The following is a 23016-nucleotide window of genomic DNA, read 5'->3' as shown; positions in this document are numbered from 1 at the left end:
TTACTTTATAGCAAGGGTCAGCGAAATAAGGCCTGCTCAGCTGCCTGTTTTTGTCTGGCCTATGGGCACCACTCCAGTGGATTAGCATTGTGAGTGTTGGAGAACTAGCTTAGCTGTTTGCCTCTGTTCCATTCTCCCCTTTGCTTCTACCTCCTGTTCCCCTGGCCAGTGGCCATGCTTTATTGCTGCCCAGACTTACTCTGGTGCTGCCTACACCAGAGTAAATATTCTGCTTGGCATTGGCTTGGCACTAAATGGTAGAATCTCAGTCTGGAAATTGGTGACTCAGCAAATTATCTCACCTCCAGCCAGCTGGGGCAGGTGCCCACAGTAGGCCCTCCCTGAGAATTTTGGTCTCACTGGGGCAGAGTAAAACTGACCATGTTGGTCACTCCTCCCGTCTCCCCATGGCTCCTCTCCATCAGACAGGTACTTTTTCTTTGGAGAATGTCTCCAGGATGGCACCTGGGCAGCTGTGTGCCACAATTTTGGGATGGCCCAACCTAGGCAAAAAAGGTACAGGGCAGGGCAGGGTTTTTTCTCTTGTTATATAAGTAGTTACATACTTATTATATGCTTGAGTTAGCCTTTTTCCCAGCAGAGTCTGGAATATCACTGTTGAGAAAAAGTTTGCAAGTCCTGGCTTTATAGCCATATTGGCCTCCTTGCTGTGCCAAGCACACCTTTAGGCGTGGTTGCCTCAGACCTTTAGTACTTGCTGTTCCCTTCTTATCGGCTTGTTCTTTGATAGCTCCTGTTTATTCACAAACCAGAATTTTAGGTTTTATTTTTCAGAGATAGAAGAAAACTTTGCATTTTACCGATTCATTTGCTTGGGGCTAGCAACAAAACAGAGAGCAAATAGATCTAGTCTTTGCTTTCATGGAATTTAGAATCCTTTGAGAGAAAAGACAATAAACATAATCCCACAAATAATGTATCACAAATTGTGTTAAATCCTATGAAGGAAATGTTCAGGGACCTGAGAGATTATAAATGGAGGGGCAACTAATTTTAAAAAGGTTTATATTGACTGTATTTTTTTGAGACAAGATTTCATGCCATGGCCCATCCTGGAGTACAGTGGTGGGATCACAGCTCACTCCAGCCTTGACCTCCTGGGCTCAAGTGATCCTCCCACCTTATCCCCCTGCATAGTCCCCTTGGGACTGTAGGCCCACCACAACACTTGGCTAACGTGTGTATGTATGTGTAGAGATGAGGTCTCACTATGTTGCCCAGGGTGGTCTCAAACTCCTAGGCTCAGGTGATCTTCCTACCTCAGCCTCCCAAAGTGTTGGGATTACAGGCATGAGCCATAGTGCCTGGCCTAGATTAACTTTATCACTTCTCCTGCCACCGTGGACTACATTGATCCGTGCTAGCATCATCTCTTGACTAGATTACTACAGTAGCTTCCTAACTGATCTCTCTACTTCTGCCCGTGCACACCTGCAGTCAGTTTTCTACACAACAGTCATGGTGACTGTATGAAAATAAGTCATGTTGCTGTTTTGTCCAAACCTTTTGATGATTCACCCTCTTAACACTATATAGTAAAACTCAGAAGTCTTAACAGTTGCACTCAAGGCATCATTACTTCTTCGACTTCATCACTTACTATTTTCTTCCTTGCTCACTCTATGGCCATATTGGTCTCCTTGCCATGCCAGATACATTCTTAAGTACCCTCTTGTCCCAGGGTATTGGCACTTGATTTTCCCTAGATTGGAAATTCTCGGATATCTGCTTGGCTCACCTCATCACCTTTTTCATGCCTTTTATGGTCATGTTGTTTTAAAGTTAAAACTTTTATTTCATGTAGTCAAATGACCGTGTTATTTAAAACGACAGCCTTCTTACCTCTCCTCATATATTCACTTTATTCCTCTTGTCTCTTTATTCTCCATGGCACTTACCAGTGTCTTCTATATAATATTTTTGCTTTTTTGTCTTCCCCTCTAAAAGCTTCACAAGAGCACAGATTTTTAGATGTTTACTGCTAAATTCTTAATGTCCTAAAACTTTGTTTGGTGCATAGTAAGCTCTTAGTATATATTTGTTGAATGAATGAATGAGGAAAACTTTCTTTGATAACAACGTCAGCCTAGACAAAAGTGAGAAATGGTGATTAAAAGAGTGAAGGCCCTGAGCAAAGACAGCATATAATTTAGTGACTAGAATGTATAGTGAATATCCTGAGATGAGGCTGGAGAGTTGGATGATAGCCAGATCCTGTAAGACCTTCAACATTTTTGGATGTAATTTTAAGTATAATGGGAATCCACCAAAGGATTTCACTGCTTAATACTTCAGAGTTTATTTCCTGAGTACAGAGATATTCTCCTATATAACCATAGTACAACTTTCAAAGTCAGGAAGTTGGCATTGATTCATTATTACTATTTAATCCATAGAATTCATTCGAATATTGCTGATTTTCCCAATATTATTTACAGGTTCAGGATCTAATCTAGAATCATGCAGTGCATTTAATTGTTGTGTCTCTTTAATCTCCTTCAATCTGGACCAGTTCTTCAGTTTTTCTCTTGTCTTTCGTGACCTTGACATTTTTGAAGAGTACAGGCTAGTTACTTTTTAGAATTTTCCTCAATAAAGCCTTGTCTCATTTTCTTGTGATTTCTGCATTTTTGCATAGGAGTACGAGCGAAGTGATGCTGTGTTCTTTCTGGTGCATATCAGGAAAAATAAGATGTGGATTTGTTCAGTAGTGGTAATGTTTATTTTTGTCGCTTGGTTAAGATGGTGTTTGCCAGGTTTCTTGACCTTACAGTTAATAAGCATGTTGTACTCATTAGTAAATATTTTGTGGGGAGATACTTTGGGACTATGTAATATCCTGTTTCATTACACACTTTTCATTATTTTAGCATTTATTGATGAATCTTACCAGAATTAGATATTATACTCTGAAAGATACCAAATGGTAATTTTTCTAATTTCATCTAGACTATGGTACTGTAGGATAGAGTTTTCCCTATTCACCTGTTTATTTACTTCAGAATGGTGTTCTTTTCTTCAATGGGTTGTTATTTCTTACTGTCACTTATTTTATTTAGATTGGTTCAATGCTTAGCCATTGGAAGCCCCTTAAAGCTACCTCCTGCGCCCTTTTGACATGTCCTCATCATTTTTTGAGTACTTCCTTAACTTTCTGGCATAGCAAGATGTTTTAGGCTTGAATATTGAATTTTTTCAGTCTCAGCCCTTGAGTCAGCCATTTCTCTAAGGAGCCCTTGGCTCCTTTTAATGCAAAAGATCATCTGGGCAGTAGGTGTGCTTATTGCTACTGTGAAGTGTTACTGCTTATAGGCCCTCTTAGCATATACATTTAGGAAATACATACTTACACATTTATACTTGTTTTTATTTCTCTCTGCTACCTTTAAAAAATGAGTTAAAAAACTAGCTGGGTGCAGTGACATGCACCTGTAGTCCTGGCAACTCAGGGGCTGAAGTGGGCAGATTGCTTGAGCCTGGGAGTTCAAGGTTACCATGTACTATGATTGCACTACTGTACTGCAGCCTGGGCAACAGAATGATACCCTGTCTGTAAACAAGCAAAAAAAGTTCACATTGATATCTCCAGTTCCAGTTCCAGTTTAAAACTGTGGAGTTATTCTAACCTTCTGTCTTCTCATATTTGTGGATTTTTTTTGTTTGTTTTTTTGAGACAGGTCTTGCCCAGGCTGGAGTACAGTGGTGCTATCCTCCCACCTCAGCCTCATGAGTAGCTGTGACCACAGGTGTGCGCCACCATGCCTGGCTAATGTTTGTATTTTTAGTAGAGACAGGGTTTCACTGTGTTGCCTAGGCTGGTCTCGAACTCTGGGCTCAAGTGATCCACCCGCCTCAGCCTCCCAGGGTGCTAGGATTACAGGCATGATCCACTGTGCCTGGCCCTTTCAGGTATTTGTATCTCTGACCTTGAGAAACTTGGCTTCCATTATCTTCAATGTATTTACTTAATTGCGTAGTTTTTCCTGTTTATAACCAAACTCATAGCCATGCCAGCCAAAAGCTTGGTCTTAGATATGTTGCCCACTCCTGCTGAAAATTTGCCCCTAGAAATAATCATTACAAAAATACCCCTGATGAAGGGGTGGGGGAAGTATAAGGGAAAAAGGAAAGGCGGAAAGCTTAGAGGCCAGTTAGAAAGCTTGGCCTGACCCCTTTCTCCTCCTTTCCCTGACAGACTTGCTGACTGACAGCTCACCCTGATGGGGGGGAAGACTGCTTTATATTTTGTGATCATTCTGGCTGCTATGCAGAAAACAGTTTGGAAAGAATGAGAAAGGAGATGGAGAGATTGTCTAGGAAACTTGAATTTCTAGCTGAAAGACAGTCGTAGCTTTGATGTGCTGTGTGGCAGTGCTGGAGATAGATAGAGATGGGCTTACCCAAAACATTTGAACGTTGGTAAACCTGTTTTTAATTGGCAGTTTACCAGAGATACTAATTTGTCTAATGGATACAAACTTATTTATTTTAGTAAGAAATAGTATTTTTAAGAAATATTTTGGTTTTCGGAGCAGATGTTAGTTTGCTTTTAGCCAATAACAGTTGATAAATATTTTTCTGTGGTGGTGGGTATGAGTTTTTGTTCATAGTTTTTCACTGCATATATTTTTTAAGCTTCTGGTTTACGTATGAAAAGACTTTTTTCATATAAAATAGCTGCTCAAAATAAGCATGAATAATTTTTGCATCATTTTAAACCAGTTGTAATTACATAAATGCATGTAATATTTAGCTCTGGTAATTATTAATTCTGCTCTATTTTTTAGATATTATGATCAGATTTGTTCTATTGAACCCAAATTCCCATTTTCTGAAAATCAGGTAAGTCATTAATTCTGTCTTAAAATTATATGGTAATAGCACCCATTTCCTTCTGCCAATATCTTCACTGTCTTTAGAGTTTTATGAGATAGTGTTATAAAAATAGGAGCTTTTAGGTCTGTCTGATGCGAATATATGTGCTTCTGAAGAAAGAATCTCCTGGAATTCTGTTCATGTCATTCTTCAGTCACTTCTGGGGCTCATGTAGAGCAATGGTTTGTGTTTTCTTTTTGGACTTCATTTTATGTCAGTAGGATCTATTGACTGATTAATCTATTGTGTCCTTCCCTTTGACTTTTTCAGAATTAGGAAGGAAACTGCACAATTCAGGAATTATTAGTCTCAGTTTATGTGCTTTAAAAATTATTTGCACAAGTTACATTTGCATGTGAAAGTTGCAAATGCTGTTTTGATTAAATGCTAATTACATGACTGTCAACTTTATTTTCTCCTTAAAGGCTAGATGTTGAAAATGCTGATAATTTCTTATTGTTTTACTTTGGAGATTCGATAAAGATTTTAAAATTAGTGATACTTTTAAATTTTAAAATAGTTATAAGAAAAGTACTTTAAACATTCTTGTCCTAAAGTTTTTACAGGTGAAATAATTATATGTTGAGGTTTCCTTTAAAATATTCCTGGAAAAAAAGTGTAGGTGGCTGGAGGCAGGGCAAGTTGGGAGGTAGATGAACCAAGAAGGGCAAAAGACTAAAGCTGCTGATGGATATACTGGAGTTCATTCTCTTTATTCTCTTCAGTTTTTCTGTATGTTTGAAAATTTCCCTAATCAAGAATTTAGAAATTTTTGTATTAGATTGCAATAAAAAATTTAAATGAGGTTTATTTCTTTCTAATCTTTGTATGTGATAACACATATTTCAGGAGCAGAGAGAGTTTTTTAATAAAGTAAACATTTAATTTTCATGTAGCATACAGAAAAGTGAACAAATCATGGGTATAGCTTGAATCTTACAAAGTGAATATGCCTGTATAACCACCACCTAGATAAATAAATAAAATATTAACCCATCCCCCAAAATAACCATTCTCCTACTTTTGTCATCATGGAATAGTTTTTAATTTCATCTTCTAGGAAACCTGTAGTACTTACTTTTATTTCCCTTGCTTCACTTGGCTTATTTGACAAGCATCTACTACTTATTTTGTTACGTTAAAGTCATTGTGTGTTTATAAAGATGAATAAGATAGTGTTTATGACTACCAAGGCAGAACGACCATTTGAAATATCCCAGTGCCAGTATTTTACTTTTTTTAAATTTCAGTTTAAAAGGAGAAGGAAAGGAAGTTGGGTGGTTATAGGAGATAATATTTTGAGCTTTTGTCCTTTTTTTCATGGTGGATTTTTCTTCAAAGAAGACAATATTTAATGAGATTCAGGAAGGTAACGTAATTTTCTGTTTTCTTTCATTCTATCCAGATCTGCTTGACATTTACCTGGAAGGATGCTTTTGATAAAGGTTCACTTTTTGGAGGCTCTGTAAAACTGGGTATGTAATTTTTAATAAAAGTGATAGGAAAATTGGTCTAACTACTTTGCATTATTTTTAGTTTTTAAAATTGTTATCCTAATGACTCTTTGTAAATACTAAAGTTTTTTACATCTCATTCTCTTTTTAACTTCAACTTTTAATGCAATTTTGAAATATTTGTAGAGAGCCCATGCCTTGCCAGGCACTGTCCTAGTTATAAAAATGAATAAAACCGATGTACTTAGTTGTTGGGAAGATAGTTGATCATTTAAAAGTGTAATATGTAATATAAGCCTATGAACAAACTCACGGAAGCATATATGAGGAAGAAAGTAATTCTACCTTTTGAAAGTAGACAGTGTTTGAGTTAGGCCTTGAAGGATGGATTTGTAGAAAATAATATTACAGATACAAAATCATAACCATAGGTCAGAAGGGTGAGGACTTTTGATCTACCAGCTCCAGCAAGATAACCTCTCTGTGCCTTAATTTTCTTTTCTGTGAAATGGAGATAATACTGTTTATCTCATTGGATTCTTTTTTTTTTTGAGACAGTTTTGCTCTTGTTGCCCAGGATGGAGTGCAGTGGCACGATCTTGGCTCACTGCAACCTCTGCTTACTGGGTTCAAGTGATTCTCCTATTCTCCTGCCTCAGCTGGGATTACAAGCACCCGCCACCACACCCGGGTAACTTTTTTAGTAGAGATGGGGTTTCACCATGTTGGCCAGGCTGGTCTCGAACTCCCGACCTCAGGTGATCCACCCACCTCGGCCTCCCAAAGTGCAGGGATTACAGCTGTGAGCCCCTGGCCTATTCCATTGGATTCTTATGTGGATTAAATGAGTGAATACATGTAAAGTCCTAAGAACAGTGCTTTATTAGCTGCAATGAATAATTATATTATTATATAACATTGTAATGTATATATGATAGATGTATATTATATGTATATACAATGTATATGACATACATATGTATATATGTATTATATGCATATATGTATTACATATGCATATATGTATTATATGCATATATGTATTACATATGCATATATAATGTGTATTACATATGCATATATAATGTGTATTACATATGCATATATAATGTGTATTACATATGCATATATAATGTGTATTACATATGCATACATAATGTGTATTACATATGCATATATAATGTGTATTACATATGCATATATAATGTGTATTATATATAATGTGTATATATGTATTATATGCATATATGTATTTATGCATATATAATATATATGCATATATAATGCGTATTATATATGCATATATAATGTGTATTATATATGCATATATAATGTGTATTTATGCATATAAAATGTGCATGATATATGCATATATATGCATATATAATGTGTATTATATATAACGTGTATTATATATAATGTGCATTATATATACATATATAATGTGTATTATATATAATGTGTATTATATGCATATATGTGTATTGTATATGTATGTATAATGTGTATTGTATATGTATGTATATATAATGTGTATTATGTATATAATACATGTATATATGTATATATAATATGTATTATATACATATAACACACACACGTGTGTATATATGTATTATATACATATAACACACGCATGTGTATATAATATGTATTATATACATATAACACACACGCGTGTATATATAATATGTATTATATACATATATACACACACACGCGTGTGTATATATGTATTATATACATAACACACACACGTGTGTGTATATAATATGTATTATATACATATAACACACACGTGTGTGTATATAATATGTATTATACACACATTATACACACACGTGTGTGTATATAATATGTATTATACACACATTATACACACACGTGTGTGTATATAATATGTATTATACACACATTATACACACACGTGTGTGTATATAATATGTATATAATACATATTATACGTATGTATAATACATATGCACACACACGTGTGTGTATAATATGTATTATATACATATAATACACACGTGTGTGTGTATAATATGTATTATATACATATAATATACACATGTATATATACTTACATATACATACGTATATAGTATATATTTGTATTCATATATACATACATACATTTATGTGTATGTATAATATATATAATATGTATACTATATTTATATATTCATATATTATACATATATGTATATATTGTATAATATATAAGAAATATGTATATATACACATGTATTATAAGTATTATAATATGTCTTATGGTATATCCTTTTTATAGTATACATATTCATTATATAAGGTATGCTATAATGTATACTATATACCTTATAAGATATAGATATATAATATGTATTATATAGTATGTGCATACCATATACATACATATATCTATATATCTTATATAAGGTTTATACTTATATATAGGTGAGGAAATGGAAATATATATTTTATAGTAGATATTATATATAATGTTAATTTAATAATAATTATTGTTATGGCTTTTAACTATAGGTTGAATTGGGGATTATGGGGGGTGATGGTATTAGCAGATTGTGAAGAGTTGCAAATATTATGCTCCTGACTTCGTACTTTTCCCTCTTATATAATAATAGTGCATGTTTATTGGGCATTTATTTTACCCAGGCACTCTGGAAGGGACTTTATAATTAATCTTACTGAATTCTCCAATAGCTTAATGAGGAGAAGGCACTATTATTGCCAGCTGAACAAACTGGTTTAGAAAGATTACGTGATTTTCTGAAGTCATATGGTTAGGATTTAATAAAGCTGGAATATGAATCTAGAAGGCCTAACTCCCGGGACTAGAGAGAGAAACAGACCAGTTAGGAGACTGATGAGAGATGATGAGGTTAGATAAGCTAGTGTGTGCGAGTCACAGAAGAGAGGGATTTCAGACTTTTCAGAGGTGAAGTTGACTGAATTTGCTGACTGCCAGTCAGAAGGAAGAGTAGGAGTTGAGGCTTGACTCTGAGATTTAATAAGTTGGTTTGACCTGTTGGATATTTATTCCTTTTAGTAGAAAGGTTGAGTCTGATTTTTCTGTGTTACGTCTGGGTAGACGTTTCTCTGGCATTTTGAAATAAAGGATTTAAAGCTCAGAAGAGAAAGATATATACATTCGGGAACAATTATTAGGTGATAATAAATTTATTCCTTCTGGCAGATAATTGACTGAGAAAGGTATCAAAGTCAGAGCTAAGTAATATAACATTCAGGGGAAATAGAGGAAGAGGTTCTGGGAATGAGGTTGAGAAAAAGCTTTCATATCTTACAGGAACCAGGGTAAAATAGAGATGTGAAAGAATGCCAGAAGAGTTTCAAAGGTGATGTGGTCCAGTGGTTCCCAAACCTGGCTGCGTATTAGTATTACCTGGGAAAAATGTTAAAGGTTTATCTTTAAAGATGAAGATACAGAGTGCCAGATGTGATAGGAGAAAGTTTTGGAGTAGGGCACTGGAATTAGTATCTTTGGAAATATCTCCAGGTGGCCGGGCGCAGTGGCTCACGCCTGTAATCCCAGCACTTTGGGAGGCCGAGGCAGGTGGATCACGAGGTCAGGAGTTTGAGATTATCCTGACCAACATGGTGAAATACTGTCTGTACTAAAAATACAAAATTAGCCAGGTGTAGTGGCGCACGCCTTGTAATCCCAGCTACTCAGGATGCTGAGGCAGGAGACTCACTTGAACCTGGGAGGCAGAGGTTGCAGTGAGCCGAGATCGTGCCATTGCACTCCAGCCTGGGCGACAGAGCGAGATTCCGTCTAAAAAAAAAAAAAAAAAAAAAGAAAATATATCCAGGTGATTCTGATGATCATCCCAGGCTGGAACATCCTTGACAGAGTCATTGTGGCAGAACTCAAGTCATGTAAGGTTGGAGAAGTCACTGGATTTAGCAGAGAGAAGTTTCTCTTGGAGTATCCTGAAGAAGCATCAGATTGAGGAGTGAATGGGAGTTGAGGGAATGGAAACAGTAAATGTGGGTTGCTCATTTCAGGAAATCTACAGTAAAGATTTGGGGACAAAGGGAGCGTCATTCTGAGAGGGAGCCAAGGTGAAGAAAAGGATTTTTAGTGTTGTTATGACTTAAGAAATTTGGCAGGCTGAGAATAAGGAGCAGGTGGCAGGAGAACTAGGAGACACTTGAGTGATGAATTCAAGTATCCAGAAAAACTGGGAAGCAAAAAATCAGATCATAAAGCAGGAGGTGGTTCATCAAGGCATTTCTAGTAGCAAAAATTGTTAATTAAATGTCCTTCAGTAATGTCTTGGTTAAATAAAAGGCTACTCATTCATTTGAATATTGTGTACTTTTGGAATACTAAGAATAAAAATGCATATATGTATTTGTTGATATGTAAAGCTATATCAACGAAATATTGAATAAAAGACCTGCCTTAGTTCAGAGTTGTTGCATTGTACAACTCTAGGGTCCCCTGAGTTGGGCTCCTTGGGACACTCCTCATAAGGAACCCAGAGTAATTCTTCCTCGAGTTGTGCATTGCAGGCAACTCGAGTGTGGTATAGTATCCACTTTGTGAAAAGTTATGTGTGTGAATGTGTATGTAGTTATTTGTGAGATACCAAAAAATAAATTCTGGTTAACTCTGGAAGATGAGATCTTGGGTGATTTTTAATTATTTTTTTGTAGTTTAGAAAAATTGTTTGAATTTTAGAAAGCTGTTATTTTCATGAGTTATTTTCATTTTGAAAAACTTAGAGGCTGGAAGTGGCGGCTCGTGCCTGTAATCCCAGTACTTGGGGAGGCCGAGACAGGCGGATCACTTGAGCCCAGGAGTACAAGACCAGCTTGGGGAACAGGGGAAACTCTGTCTCTACAAAAAATAAAAAAATTAGCCAGACATGGTGGCATGTGCCTGTAGTTCTAGCTGTTTAGGGGGTTGAGGTGAGAGGATTGCTTGAGCCTGGAGGTTGAGGCTGTAGTAAGCCATGATCACGCCACTGTACTTCAACCTGGGTGACAGAGTGACACCTTGTCTCGAAAAAAAAAAATGAAAAAGAGCAAGTAAGAAACAAGAATACAGTTAAATACTTAGAAAGTCATCTTTGAGAAAAGGAAAATTATATATTGTTTTGAAAACCTGGTTTAAGTTTAGATGGATAGAAGAAAATAAAGGAAAAAAGATAAAATAGCTCTTATATGTAAAATCTCATAAAAGTTCTTATACATGAGAAATTGTCAAAATAAAATGAGAGACTACAGTCTGGTATGGTAATATCTATGGGCAACATAATAGACTGAGATATGTATCTGATATATAAACAGTTTACTTTTATTTCTTGTTTGGAATATATTTCATTCTTTTTTTTTTTTTTTTTTTTGAGAACAGTCTTGGTCTGTTGCCCAGGGTGGATGGAGTGCAGTGGCATGATCTCGGCTTGCTGCAACCTCTGCCTCTGAGGTTCAAGTGATTCTCGTGCTCCAGCCTCCTGAGTAGCTGGGATTACAGGCATGCACCACCACGCCTGGCGAATTTTTGTATTTTTAGTAGAGGCAGGGTTTCACCATGTTGGCCAGGCTGGTCTCGAACTCCTGGCCTCAAGAGCTCCGCCCACCTTGGCCTCCCAAAGTGCTGGGATTACAGGTGTGAACCACCATGCCTGGCTGATATTTAATTTTGTTCCTTGCTCTCTCCTGCCACACTGGCCTAATGTATATAGTTATTGAATTAATTAAAATTATATTCAGAACTTGAAGGCATTGATCCCTTGCTTTTTTTTTTCTTTTTTTTTTGGTAGGGAGTCTCACTCTGTCGCTAGGCTGGAGTGCAGTGGCGTGATCTCAGCTCACTGCAACCTCTGCCTCCAAGGTTCAAGTGATTCTCCTGCAACAGCCTCCCGAGTAGCTGGGACTACAGGCGCGCGCCACCACGTCCAGCTACTTTTTGTACTTTTAATAGAGACAGGGTTTCACCATGTTGGCCAGAATGGTCTTGTTCTCTTGACCTCGTGATCTGCCCGCCTCAGCCTCCCAAAGTGCTGAGATTACAGGCATGAGCCACTGCACCTGGCCAATCTCTTGCCTTTTAGTATCTAGTGTTACTGATGAAAAGTCTGATTTTTGTTATTTTATAAGTGATCTGTTTCTTTGCTGTTGGGAATATTTTTACAGTCTTCTCTTTATCTTTCATGTTTAGAAATCTCAAAAGACTTAATGGGATTTCATTTTATTTGTGTGTAGGGCATTTCTTTTTGGCCCTTTTAGTTTGAACACGTATCTCCCTTAAGCTCTGGGAAGTTTTCTTATATTTCTTTGATAATTTTCTTGTCTCTTTTGTCTCTCTTTCTTTGGAATACTTTATTAGATGTTGGTTGTTCTGAGTTCACTCATAATTTTTATATTTTTTCTTGACTTTGTTCTTTCTGAGAGATTGCCTAGATATTAATTTTAAAACTTGAAAAAAAGTTTTTTTCCTTCCTCCGCCCTTTAAAACTTTTGAAAAAAATTTAACAATCAAGTTTTTAATTTTTAGAAGCTTTTTCTTATTAATTAAAAAAATCCTTTTCTTTTGTGGATGTACCATCTTTGAATCTCTTTAAGGAATGCTAATTGTGATCTTTGGAATATTATCGTTTATGACTGGAATTGTCTTTATTTATTTTGGGCTTAGTTTTTCAGTTCACATTGCTCTTCCTTTATTTTGCTGCAGGCTTTTTTCACAACCTGTTTATTTTAGATTTTCCATATCTTTAATAAAGTAGGTTAGAGTAGCTGGTGTTTATGTCTGCTTTAGTTTAGAATGAGGAGACTAGAATTGGTTTGGAAGCAAGTTGAAAACTGGGGTTTATTACATAGGAGGCCACCAAAGTACCGTAACAAGGAGGGCTTTACTTTATGGTACTACTCTGTGGCACAAACGTGCAAATGTAGTATTGTTCTGATTCTCCTAGATTGGTTTGTTCAGTGTTTTTTGTAAGGAGCCTTATTTTGCCTGGTGGTCAATGCCTTGCACATTATGCAAGATCTTGATTGAATTCTGTAAGTAATAGGGAGCTATTGTAGATTTTTAAAAGTTATTTTTCAATTGTGATACAATATACACAATATGCCTTCTTAACCATTTTAAGTGTACACTTCAGTGGTATTAAGTACATTTACATTATTGAGCAAACATTGACTTGAGAACTCTTTTTCACTTTACAAAACTGAAACTCTGCCCAGTAAATGATAACTTCACAGACTGGGGGGCGGTGGCTCATGCCTGTAATCCCAGCATTTTGGGAGGCTGAGGTGGGAGGATTGCTTGAACCAACGAGTTCAAGACCAGCCTAGGCAACATAGTGAGTCCCTGTCTCTACAAAAGATACAAAAATTAGCCGGATGTGGTGGCCTGTGCCTGTAGTCCCAGCTACTCAGGAGGCTGAGGCAAGAGGATTGATTGTGCCCAAGAGGTAGAGGCTGCAGTGAGTGTGATTGCACTAGTGCACTCCAGCCTGGGTGACAGAGTGAGACCCTGTCTCAAAAGAAGAAAAAACAATTATAATGTCCCATTCTTCCCTCCCCCCTCAACCCTTGGCAACTAGCATTCTTTCAGTCTCTGAATTTAACTGTAGGTACCTCATACAAGTAGAGTCATAGACTACATTTAAAAAAAATTTCACAACATGAAATTTATTATCTTAATCATTTTTAAGTGTACAGTTCACTAATGTTGAGTGTATTTCACGTTGTTGTAAAATACATCTCCAGAACTTTTTCATCTAGCAAATCTGAAATAATGTACTAATTGAACAACAACCCCCCTCCCCCTACCACCATCCCTGATAACCATCATTCTGATTTCTGTCTCTATGAATTTCATTACTCTAGGTAACTCATATAAGTGGAATCATACAATATTTGTCTTTTTGTGACTGACTTATTTCATTTAGCTTAATGTCCTCAAGATTCATCCGTGTTATAGCATATGATTTCCTTCTTGTTTAAGGCTCACTAATATTCCATTGTATGTATATACCACGTTTTGTTTATATGTTCATCAGATCACAGACACTTGGGTTGCTTTCATGTTTGGCCTTGTGAATAATGCTGCTATGAACATGGGCATACATATATCTCTTTGAGACTCTGCTTTCATTTTTTGGGGGGTATATACCCAAAAGTGGAATTGCTGGATAAAATAGCAATTCTATTTTTAATATTTTGAGGACCCGCCATATTGTTTTCCACAGTAGTTGTACTTTTTTTAATTTTAATTTTTTATTTTGAGACAGGGTCTCGCTCTGTCGCTCAGGCTGGAGTATAGTGGCATGATCATAGTTCACTGCAGCCTTGAACTCCTGGGCTCTAGTGGTCCTCCTGCCTCCGAGTAGCTAGGACTATAGACATGCACCACCATACCTGGCTGTTTAAAAACAATTTTTTTTTTTTTTTGTAGAGATGGGGTCTTGCTGTGTTGCTCAGGCTGACCTCAAACTCTTGGCTTCAAGAGATCCTCCTGCCTCAGCCTACTAAAGTGCTGAGAGTACAGGGGTGAGCCACCATGCCCAACCACGAGTTTGCATTCCCGCCAACAGTACAGGAAGGTTCCAGTTTGTCTATATCTTCATCAATGCTTATTTTCTGTTTGTTTTTTAATAGGAGCTATCCTAAGTGGATGTGAGGTGTGTAGATTTTTTTTTTTTTATCAGAGTTGGGTTTTAGCCCAGCTAATCTGCTAGCCCTTTGAGAAATGTATTTGCATGAGGGAGTAAAGCATAAGGCCAGCTAGGAGGTAATTGCATTGACTTAGATTTGTAGTAATGAGGAACTGGTTTGATTGTGGTGGGACAATGCGATTTTGAGAGGTGATGGAAAAATGGAAATAATTTATTCAAATTTAAGAAACTGAGAGAAATGACATGAAAATGACATTTACATTTGAATTTGATTGTAATAGAAATGTGGAAGTAAAGGGAAGGAGAGAAAGAATAACTTACTGTTCTTTAGCGTTTTAGGTGATGGGAATATTGTTGTGGAAATAAATATGCCTGTAAGGGCAGCTTGTAATATGGGAGCATATGACAGCAAGAAAACAGGTCTGGGATGATAGAGGTCATAGTATTTCTCTTTGAAACATTTGTTTTCTTTAGAAAAAATAATCTGATGAATTTTTCTTTCTCAATTTTTTACAGCTCTTGCAAGCTTAGGATATGAAAAGAGCTGTGTGTTGTTCAATTGTGCAGCCTTAGCTAGCCAAATTGCAGCAGAACAGAACCTGGATAATGATGAAGGATTGAAAATCGCTGCTAAGCATTACCAGGTATGCGGAAAAGTAGTTACTCAATAATGATCAACACTAAATTGGATTAAGTGGAAAAAAATTTGCATTTAGGTTTATACATACTTCTTACGCAACAGATGTTTTCTTAAACGAATGCACTTTTAAAATGAATTGATTCTTACTGTTGAAGCCCTTAGATAAACTGTCTATAGACCAGGTCTGTTATTCCTCATTGTTTTATACCCAGCACCTAGCACAGTGCCTGGCACATAATAGAGGCTCAATAATCGTTGGTTGAAGAAATTATGAAATGTCTGAAGTTTCGTCTCAGGCATTTAGGGTAAATCCATTTTAAATAAATTACCTAATTAAAAAAATTTGTACATTCTTTTCATATGTTTTCTTAGAGTGAGACACACTTGAAATTTCACTGTTGTTACAAAAATAAAGACAAGAAATTGGCAAGAAAATAAAATTTTAACTTTGAGACTTGTGGAGAGGTCATATTTAAATGTGGTCAGACATAATGTCCCTAAGTTGCCTAATCTATTTTACGTACTAATCATTTACTAATATGGCATGTTATTTTGTGGCAGTTTATTTTATTTTATTTAATTAATTAATTAATTTATTTATTTATTTTGAGATGGAGTCTCGCTCTGTTGCCCAGGCTGGAGTGCAGTGGCGCAATCTCGGCTCACTGCAAGCTCTGCCTCCTGGGTTCACGCCATTCTCTTGCCTCAGCCTCCTGAGTAGCTGGGACTACAGGCATCCGCCACCTCGCCGGGCTAATTTTTTTTGTATTTTTGGTAGAGATGGGGTTTCACTGTGTTAGCCAGGATGGTCTTGATCTCCTGACCTCGTGATCCACCCACCTCGGCCTCCCAGAGTGCTGGGATTACAGGTGTGAGCCACCACGCCCGGCCAGCAGTTGTTTATTATTTATTCAGCTTTTTTTTGTTTTGATTAAAACAACAGTAAATGATCAGTGTTAAGTAATATATATAAAATCATGTTGTAATTTTATATTTCTAATTTACAAAGTGTTTTCATGTACATTATTTGACTCTCAGATAAACCTTGTGATATATGTCATATAATGTCATTCCCATTTTACATACGAGGAGACTAAAGGTCAGAAGTCTTAATAGAGCAGTCCATTTGGGTTTCAGTAGTTCTGATTCCAAACTTCATGTAATTCCAAATGTCCTTCCACTGTTTCACCCCCAAACCTCCCATGAAATTTGCTTGTCTCAGAGGTAGTCTGCTTTTTCCCGTTTATATTTAGGGGAGAGGTGAGTGATGCTATTCTGAGAAAGTAAAAGGAAAATACACCTTAAGCAAACAACATGCTCCAAATTGTGGCTTGCCTTACAGTTTTGAATGGGCATAGATGACAAACATAATGCATACGCTATTTCTTTTTGAGGCTATACATGGCAAATATTTTAAAATGTGAAAACGAGCCGGGCGTGGTGGCTCACGCCTGTAATCCCAGCACTTTGGGAGGCCGTGGTGTGCGGATCACGAGGTCAGGAGTTCCAGACTAGCCTGGCCAACATGGTGAAACCTGTCTGTACTAAAAATAGAAAAATTAGCTGGGTGTGGTGGTGGGCACCTGTAGTCTGAGCTACTCGGGAGGCTGAGGCAGGAGAATCGCTTGAACCCAGGAGGCGGAGGTTGTAGTGAGCTCAGATTGTGCCATTGCACTCTAGTCTGGGCGACAAGAGCAAGACTGTCTCAAAATAAATAAAGTAGTGGAAACGAAGTAAAATTTTATTTAGCTTTTGGTTAACTGTAACTCAGTTAATTGGTTTATGAGATTTTAGAAAGGTCATTCTGAATTATGAAAGAAACATTCCATACTGTGAGGGTTCACAGCAGGGCACCTGGTATCATGGAAAGATAACTGGTGGTATTAGACCTAGGTCCTTGTCTAGGCTGCTTGCCACCCAGAAGCTTTGTGCCATTGGACAAGTTCTTTAACCTCTGTAGTACCTCCAGTTCCTTATCTGTAAATGAGAGACTCAGACACCTTGCTGTTCTAGACTTTGATTCACTAGTTTACTAAACAAGTTCAGTTGTTCATTCCTAGCAGATACTCTAGTCTTACAGTACTTAATGACTGCAGAAACATGCTGTTCATTTTAATACATTTGACTCTGAGTTTTCTCTGTGTTGTCTATTTATCTAACTCATGACACCTTTTTTTTTTCTTTTTTGAGATGGAGTCTCACTTTGTTGCCCAGGCAGGAGTACAATGGCGTGATCTTGGCTCACTGCAACCTGCGCCTCCTGGGTTCAAGCGATTCTCCTGCCTCAGCCTCCTGAGCAGCTGGTATTACAAGTGTGTGCCATCACGCCAGCTAATTTTTGTATTTTTAGTAGAGACGGGGTTTCATCATGTTGGCCAGGCTGGTCTTGAACTCCTGACCTCAGGTGATCCGCCTGCCTCAGCCTCCCAAAGTGCTGGGATTACAGGCATGAGCCACCGCACCCGGCCAACTCATGACACCTTTTAATCCCAGACTGATTTATTTCTTTTTCTTAGTATAATTTGTTTCATAAAAGCAAAGTTAGTATTAACAAAATATAATTTTGTTATATTTTCATCAGATGAAAAATCTGATGGGGAACATTTCACTAGCGAGCTCTGAAGGCCAGGCAGAAATCACTAGCAATGGGTAGTAATGCTGTTCCTCAGAGGACTAGGTGTATGTACTATTTGGGGTGTCCCCTAACTGTGGCAGGTTTAATTATTTGAAAGATGAATTTGTTTGGGACCAAAGCAAGAGCATTGCAGTACTAAAAATATTTTAATGTTTATCCCTGCCTGTATTCTCATGTTAATTTTGAGGAAGTATATCTAAAAATAGCTTAAATCAGATTGTTCCATTAGTTTACTTTGTTTTTCCTTGTAATTTACTTTTAATCTTTGTTAAATCTCTTGTTATGCTATAGAGTTTTAGAAAGATAACCTTATTGTCTGTGGGTCAGATGTTTTAGATTGGTTTTACATAATATAAAAATTTAAATATATTAACTGTTCACTGAGTTAACATTTGAAATGACTTTTATATGTAACAGTAGGAAATTAAGTCTTGCTGAGTTCCTATAGATTTTAAAGAAATTCTTTTTCCCCCCTTTAGTTTGCTAGTGGTGCCTTTTTACACATTAAAGAGACGGTTTTATCTGCCTTAAATCGAGAGCCTACCGTGGACATCTCTCCAGATACTGTTGGGACCCTCAGTTTGATTATGCTGGCACAGGCTCAAGAAGTATTTTTTTTAAAAGCCACAAGAGGTAACTCCAATTTGTCTTTTTGTTGCATGTGAAAAGAAGTGATAAGGCTTTTAAATTAAGAAAGTGATTAGAATATAATATGTTCAATGTTGAGCTTTCCTTCTTGAACTTGATACATGGATTATGGAAAATTTTCAGCTATCCTTTTCTGAATTTGTGGCACAAATGCACATTTAAGAATGTAGGCTGTGTTTGAAATCATGAAATGGATCTTTAGTAATTGTCTTTAAACACTCCATTCTGGAATAGTATTTATGTATGTTTTTAACATGTCAGACATTTTTTCGCAAATATTTATTGGGTACTTACGCTGTGCCAGTCACTGTTCTAGTTTCTAGATAAACGGAGTTAGAAAACAGCCTTACGTTTTGGCGATGGGAGAGATGATAAGCAAGAATTAAGTAGACAGGATAATTTCATAAATAATTGCTATAAGATTTCAGAAATAATTGCTATAAAAAATAAGAATTATATGATAGTGGCTGGTGGTATGGTTATGGGATAGGGATGTAGGGGAAGCTGGGCTAATTTTAGATTCATTAGTCAAGAAGCCTTTCTTTCAGGAGGTCCTCTTTAAAGTAGACCTAAATGACAAGAAGGAGTCGTCCAGGCACAGTCCCTGGCCCTGGGAATAAGGGAATAAGAATAATTCTTGTGAGGCATATAAGTTAGCATGAGAGATTGAAATATGGGCTGAATATGTAATATGGGCTGAAATTGAAAATAAGAGATAAGTCATCATGTGGAAGAAATAGGAATTGGAATACTTTTTTCTTTTAAAATAACAGCTTATATTGAGATAGAATTTATATACACTAAAGTTCACCCTTTCTAAATATACAACATAAAATTTTTAGTATATTCATAGAGTTTTGATTACCACTATCTTATTTTAGAACATTACCATCATCCCAAAAAGAAGCTGTGTACCCATTAGTATTCACTCCTCACTCCCCTTTTCCCCACTGCTGGCAACCACTAATCTATTTTGTCTGTTTTAAATTTTGTGCAGAAAATGTGATTTCATCAAGAAAGATGTTTTAAGATGCGTGTACAAACTTGTGATCTCAGTGTTTATACTGAGACATGTCAGATTAGCTCATATTTATTGTAATTATAATGGTCAATTTCATATTGTATTCCAGATAAAATGAAAGATGCCATCATAGCTAAATTGGCTAATCAGGCTGCAGATTATTTTGGTGATGCTTTCAAACAGTGTCAATACAAAGATACTCTCCCCAAGGTCAGTTATTGTTTTTATAAACACTTGCTTACTTTGCATGTGGAAATATTTAGACTTTTTTGTGTATAAGAAGCAAGTTGAAACTCATAAAGAAATTTGAAGTTTTAATAGAGTTATCTGAAGTATATAGTAAAAATAGTTTTTTTTTTTAATTTAAGATGCATGAACAATTCTTTTATATTTAGGGGATGCCTTTGCCTTTACCTTTTACTAAACTTGTTTTTCCAAGCTAGAACTCTTTCTGGAAAATGTTGACCATCTGTTTTCAATACTTTTATCAAATCAAGGCATTGTGTAGTTCTGAATCATTGGTGATTTGGTACAAGCATGTATACTTGAGCATGTTGATTATTCACACTTTTAATTATTGTCCTGTTTTCTTAAAGATGAGTCTTAAAGCGCAAAAACAGACATAAAGAGAAAAGGAAAAGAAAACTTAACAAATTCATCTGATACTTTGATTAGAATTCAGTTTTGCCAACAGGGATAAAAAATTGGGCTGCTAATGGACAGCTAAGGAAAAGCAACCATCTTAAACCACATATCACAGGAAGTATAATGTTTCAATGTAAACCTTTCTGAAGTGAAAATTGAAAAGACTATTCAGTGATGATCATTTGTTAATGACAAAGCAAATCACTAGTAAATTTGGAATGATTAATAAAGAAAACTTAAAGATTGAGTGAAATATATGTTTCAACTACTTCCTTCAGAAATGTTCAAGGAATTAGTTTCATCATATGGTGTCTGTTACATGATTTTTTTTGGTAGGGGAACTTACTGATTTATAAGTCATATTCAGGAATCTTTGTACATTAAAAAATTGCAGACAACTTGGGGGTGAAGTAAAAATGCACATAAGTGCATTAACAGTACTTGTTACTCAGAAAATGATCAATAAGGAATTAATGTGATGATTCCTGGGGATTTAAGATACACCAAGAGGGCCGGGCGCGGTGGCTCACGCTTGTAATCCCAGCACTTTGGGAGGCCGAGGCGGGCGGATCACGAGGTCAGGAGATCGAGACCACGGTGAAACCCCGTCTCTACTAAAAATACAAAAAAAAAATTAGCCGGGCGCGGTGGCGGGCGCCTGTAGTCCCAGCTACTCGGAGAGGCTGAGGCAGGAGAATGGCGTGAACCCGGGAGGCGGAGCTTGCAGTGAGCCGAGATCGCGCCACTGCACTCTAGCCTGGGCGACAGAGCGAGACTCCGTCTCAAAAAAAAAAAAAAAAAAAAAAAAAAAAAAAAAAAAAAAAAAAAAAAAAGATACACCAAGAGCCTAGTAGAAATTTGCCCAGGACTCTTGGGCATTAACAGCCTTCCTCTTAAAAAGAGACTTGGGATCTCCTCTCATGTTTTTTTCATCTGAAAGACCTCATGTTCAGCTGCACAGTGTTCCGTTACATCCTGTTGGGCCATTAGTTCAGTCCTGTCATGGAGAGAAGAAAGTCACCTACAAAGACTTGGAAGCTACCTCTGCAGCATTCCTGGTATTCCTTGAAAATCTCCTGTTTCAGAACCAAGTTGCTCCAGCCTTACCCTGAGAACTGGCATGAGTGTAGTTTGAAATTTAGATGTCTTTTATTTTTTCCTTTTTACTAATAAAGCTCATAAGGTATTTTCATATTCTAGTTATAAAACCGAAATGTCTGCAAGTAGTGATCCAGGAAGGTAGGAAATTATTCCCTGGGAGACAGGAAAGCACACAAGGTAGTAATTCAGTTTTTGATTCTCTTACATTTTTTGTTTAAATAGTGATTGTCTAGCCTAATTCCTTGGATTTTTTAAATATCATATACTTCCTAAAAGCAGTGAGGTTACAGGTTAGATTTTGACATTTTGGAAGAGCCACTACTAGTATAATTGCTTTCCTGCTTTATGTCTTTGGATCTTTTAAAATTAATTTTGACTGGAATTATTTTCAAAACAAATAGGCAAAATAACACTTTGTCATTATCATTGGTCATATACTTAGTGCATTTGTCTATGATATGTTTTTGAGTATATGATACTGAAATATTAGTTTATCTATGATACTAAATCATTTTTATATGGCTAAAATCATCTTTAGTAAGAATCCTCTTAGGATATGAATTTAAGTGAGAATTTACTGTCTTTTTTAAAAAACATGATGAAACAGTCATCTATAGAGCAATTTCATTAGTATATGTGAGTAATGATGGTTTAGTTAACTCTACAGGCTGGGTAAGGGCTCATAAGAAAGCCTCTAAAGCCTCTGTGAATGTCCATTCTACTTCTCTTTCTAATAATGCATGCTTTTCTTTCTTTTTGTAAACAAAATGTTGACTTCATGGATCAATTAAAGAGAATTGTAAAAACCTAAATTGGCTTCAGTTAACAGTTTAAAAAAACCCCTTCAATTGGAAGAAAAAAATTTAATTCATAGATTTCAATCCACACAAAATCATGTCGTCTTCTCTGTTTACACCTAATGACTAACCTTAATCTCTAAACCATTAATGGGGTGATTCTAATTTCTGTCTTCTTTTCCTTTTTCTTCCTGCATCCCATGTTGTCTGTGGTGGTTTGTGTGGTTGGACTCTCCCCTGGTCAGTATTTTTATTTCCAGGAGGTGTTCCCTGTCTTGGCTGCAAAGCACTGTATCATGCAGGCCAATGCTGAGTACCATCAGTCTATCCTGGCAAAACAGCAGAAGAAATTCGGAGAAGAAATTGCAAGGTTACAGGTGAGTCTCTTGGTAATAAATATTTAAGTAACTAACTTGGACCTCTTTTTTTTTTCCTAGTGAGATTTCCAAGTTTGCGCATAAAAACCTTTCCCATTCATCACCCCTGTCAGCAGCGACAAGTGATTGTTTTTAACTTTAGACTTTA

General features: G+C 36.5%; 1 protein-coding gene across 2 annotated transcripts in view; it reads left to right on the top strand.

The window, feature by feature from the left end:
- PDCD6IP (programmed cell death 6 interacting protein) overlaps positions 1–23016 on the top strand; it is a 69386-nt gene that overhangs the window by 8684 nt on the left and 37686 nt on the right. Inside the window, exons 2-7 of one of the 2 annotated variants that reach the window (XM_055284124.2) lie at positions 4809–4863; positions 6302–6371; positions 15521–15648; positions 18759–18912; positions 20058–20158; positions 22752–22868. In XM_055284124.2, the coding sequence (XP_055140099.1) occupies positions 4809–4863; positions 6302–6371; positions 15521–15648; positions 18759–18912; positions 20058–20158; positions 22752–22868 (625 nt within the window). Of the gene's footprint in view, positions 1–4808; positions 4864–6301; positions 6372–15520; positions 15649–18758; positions 18913–20057; positions 20159–22736; positions 22869–23016 lie in introns of both variants that reach the window. The other variant, XM_055284114.2, reaches the window with a different exon arrangement.

The sequence above is a fragment of the Symphalangus syndactylus genome, chromosome 1 (genome assembly GCF_028878055.3).
Source record: "Symphalangus syndactylus isolate Jambi chromosome 1, NHGRI_mSymSyn1-v2.1_pri, whole genome shotgun sequence".
In the NCBI taxonomy this organism is placed as follows: domain Eukaryota; kingdom Metazoa; phylum Chordata; class Mammalia; order Primates; family Hylobatidae; genus Symphalangus; species Symphalangus syndactylus.
Note: the sequence above shows the minus strand (reverse complement) of the source record. Positions and strands in the feature narration are given on the sequence as shown.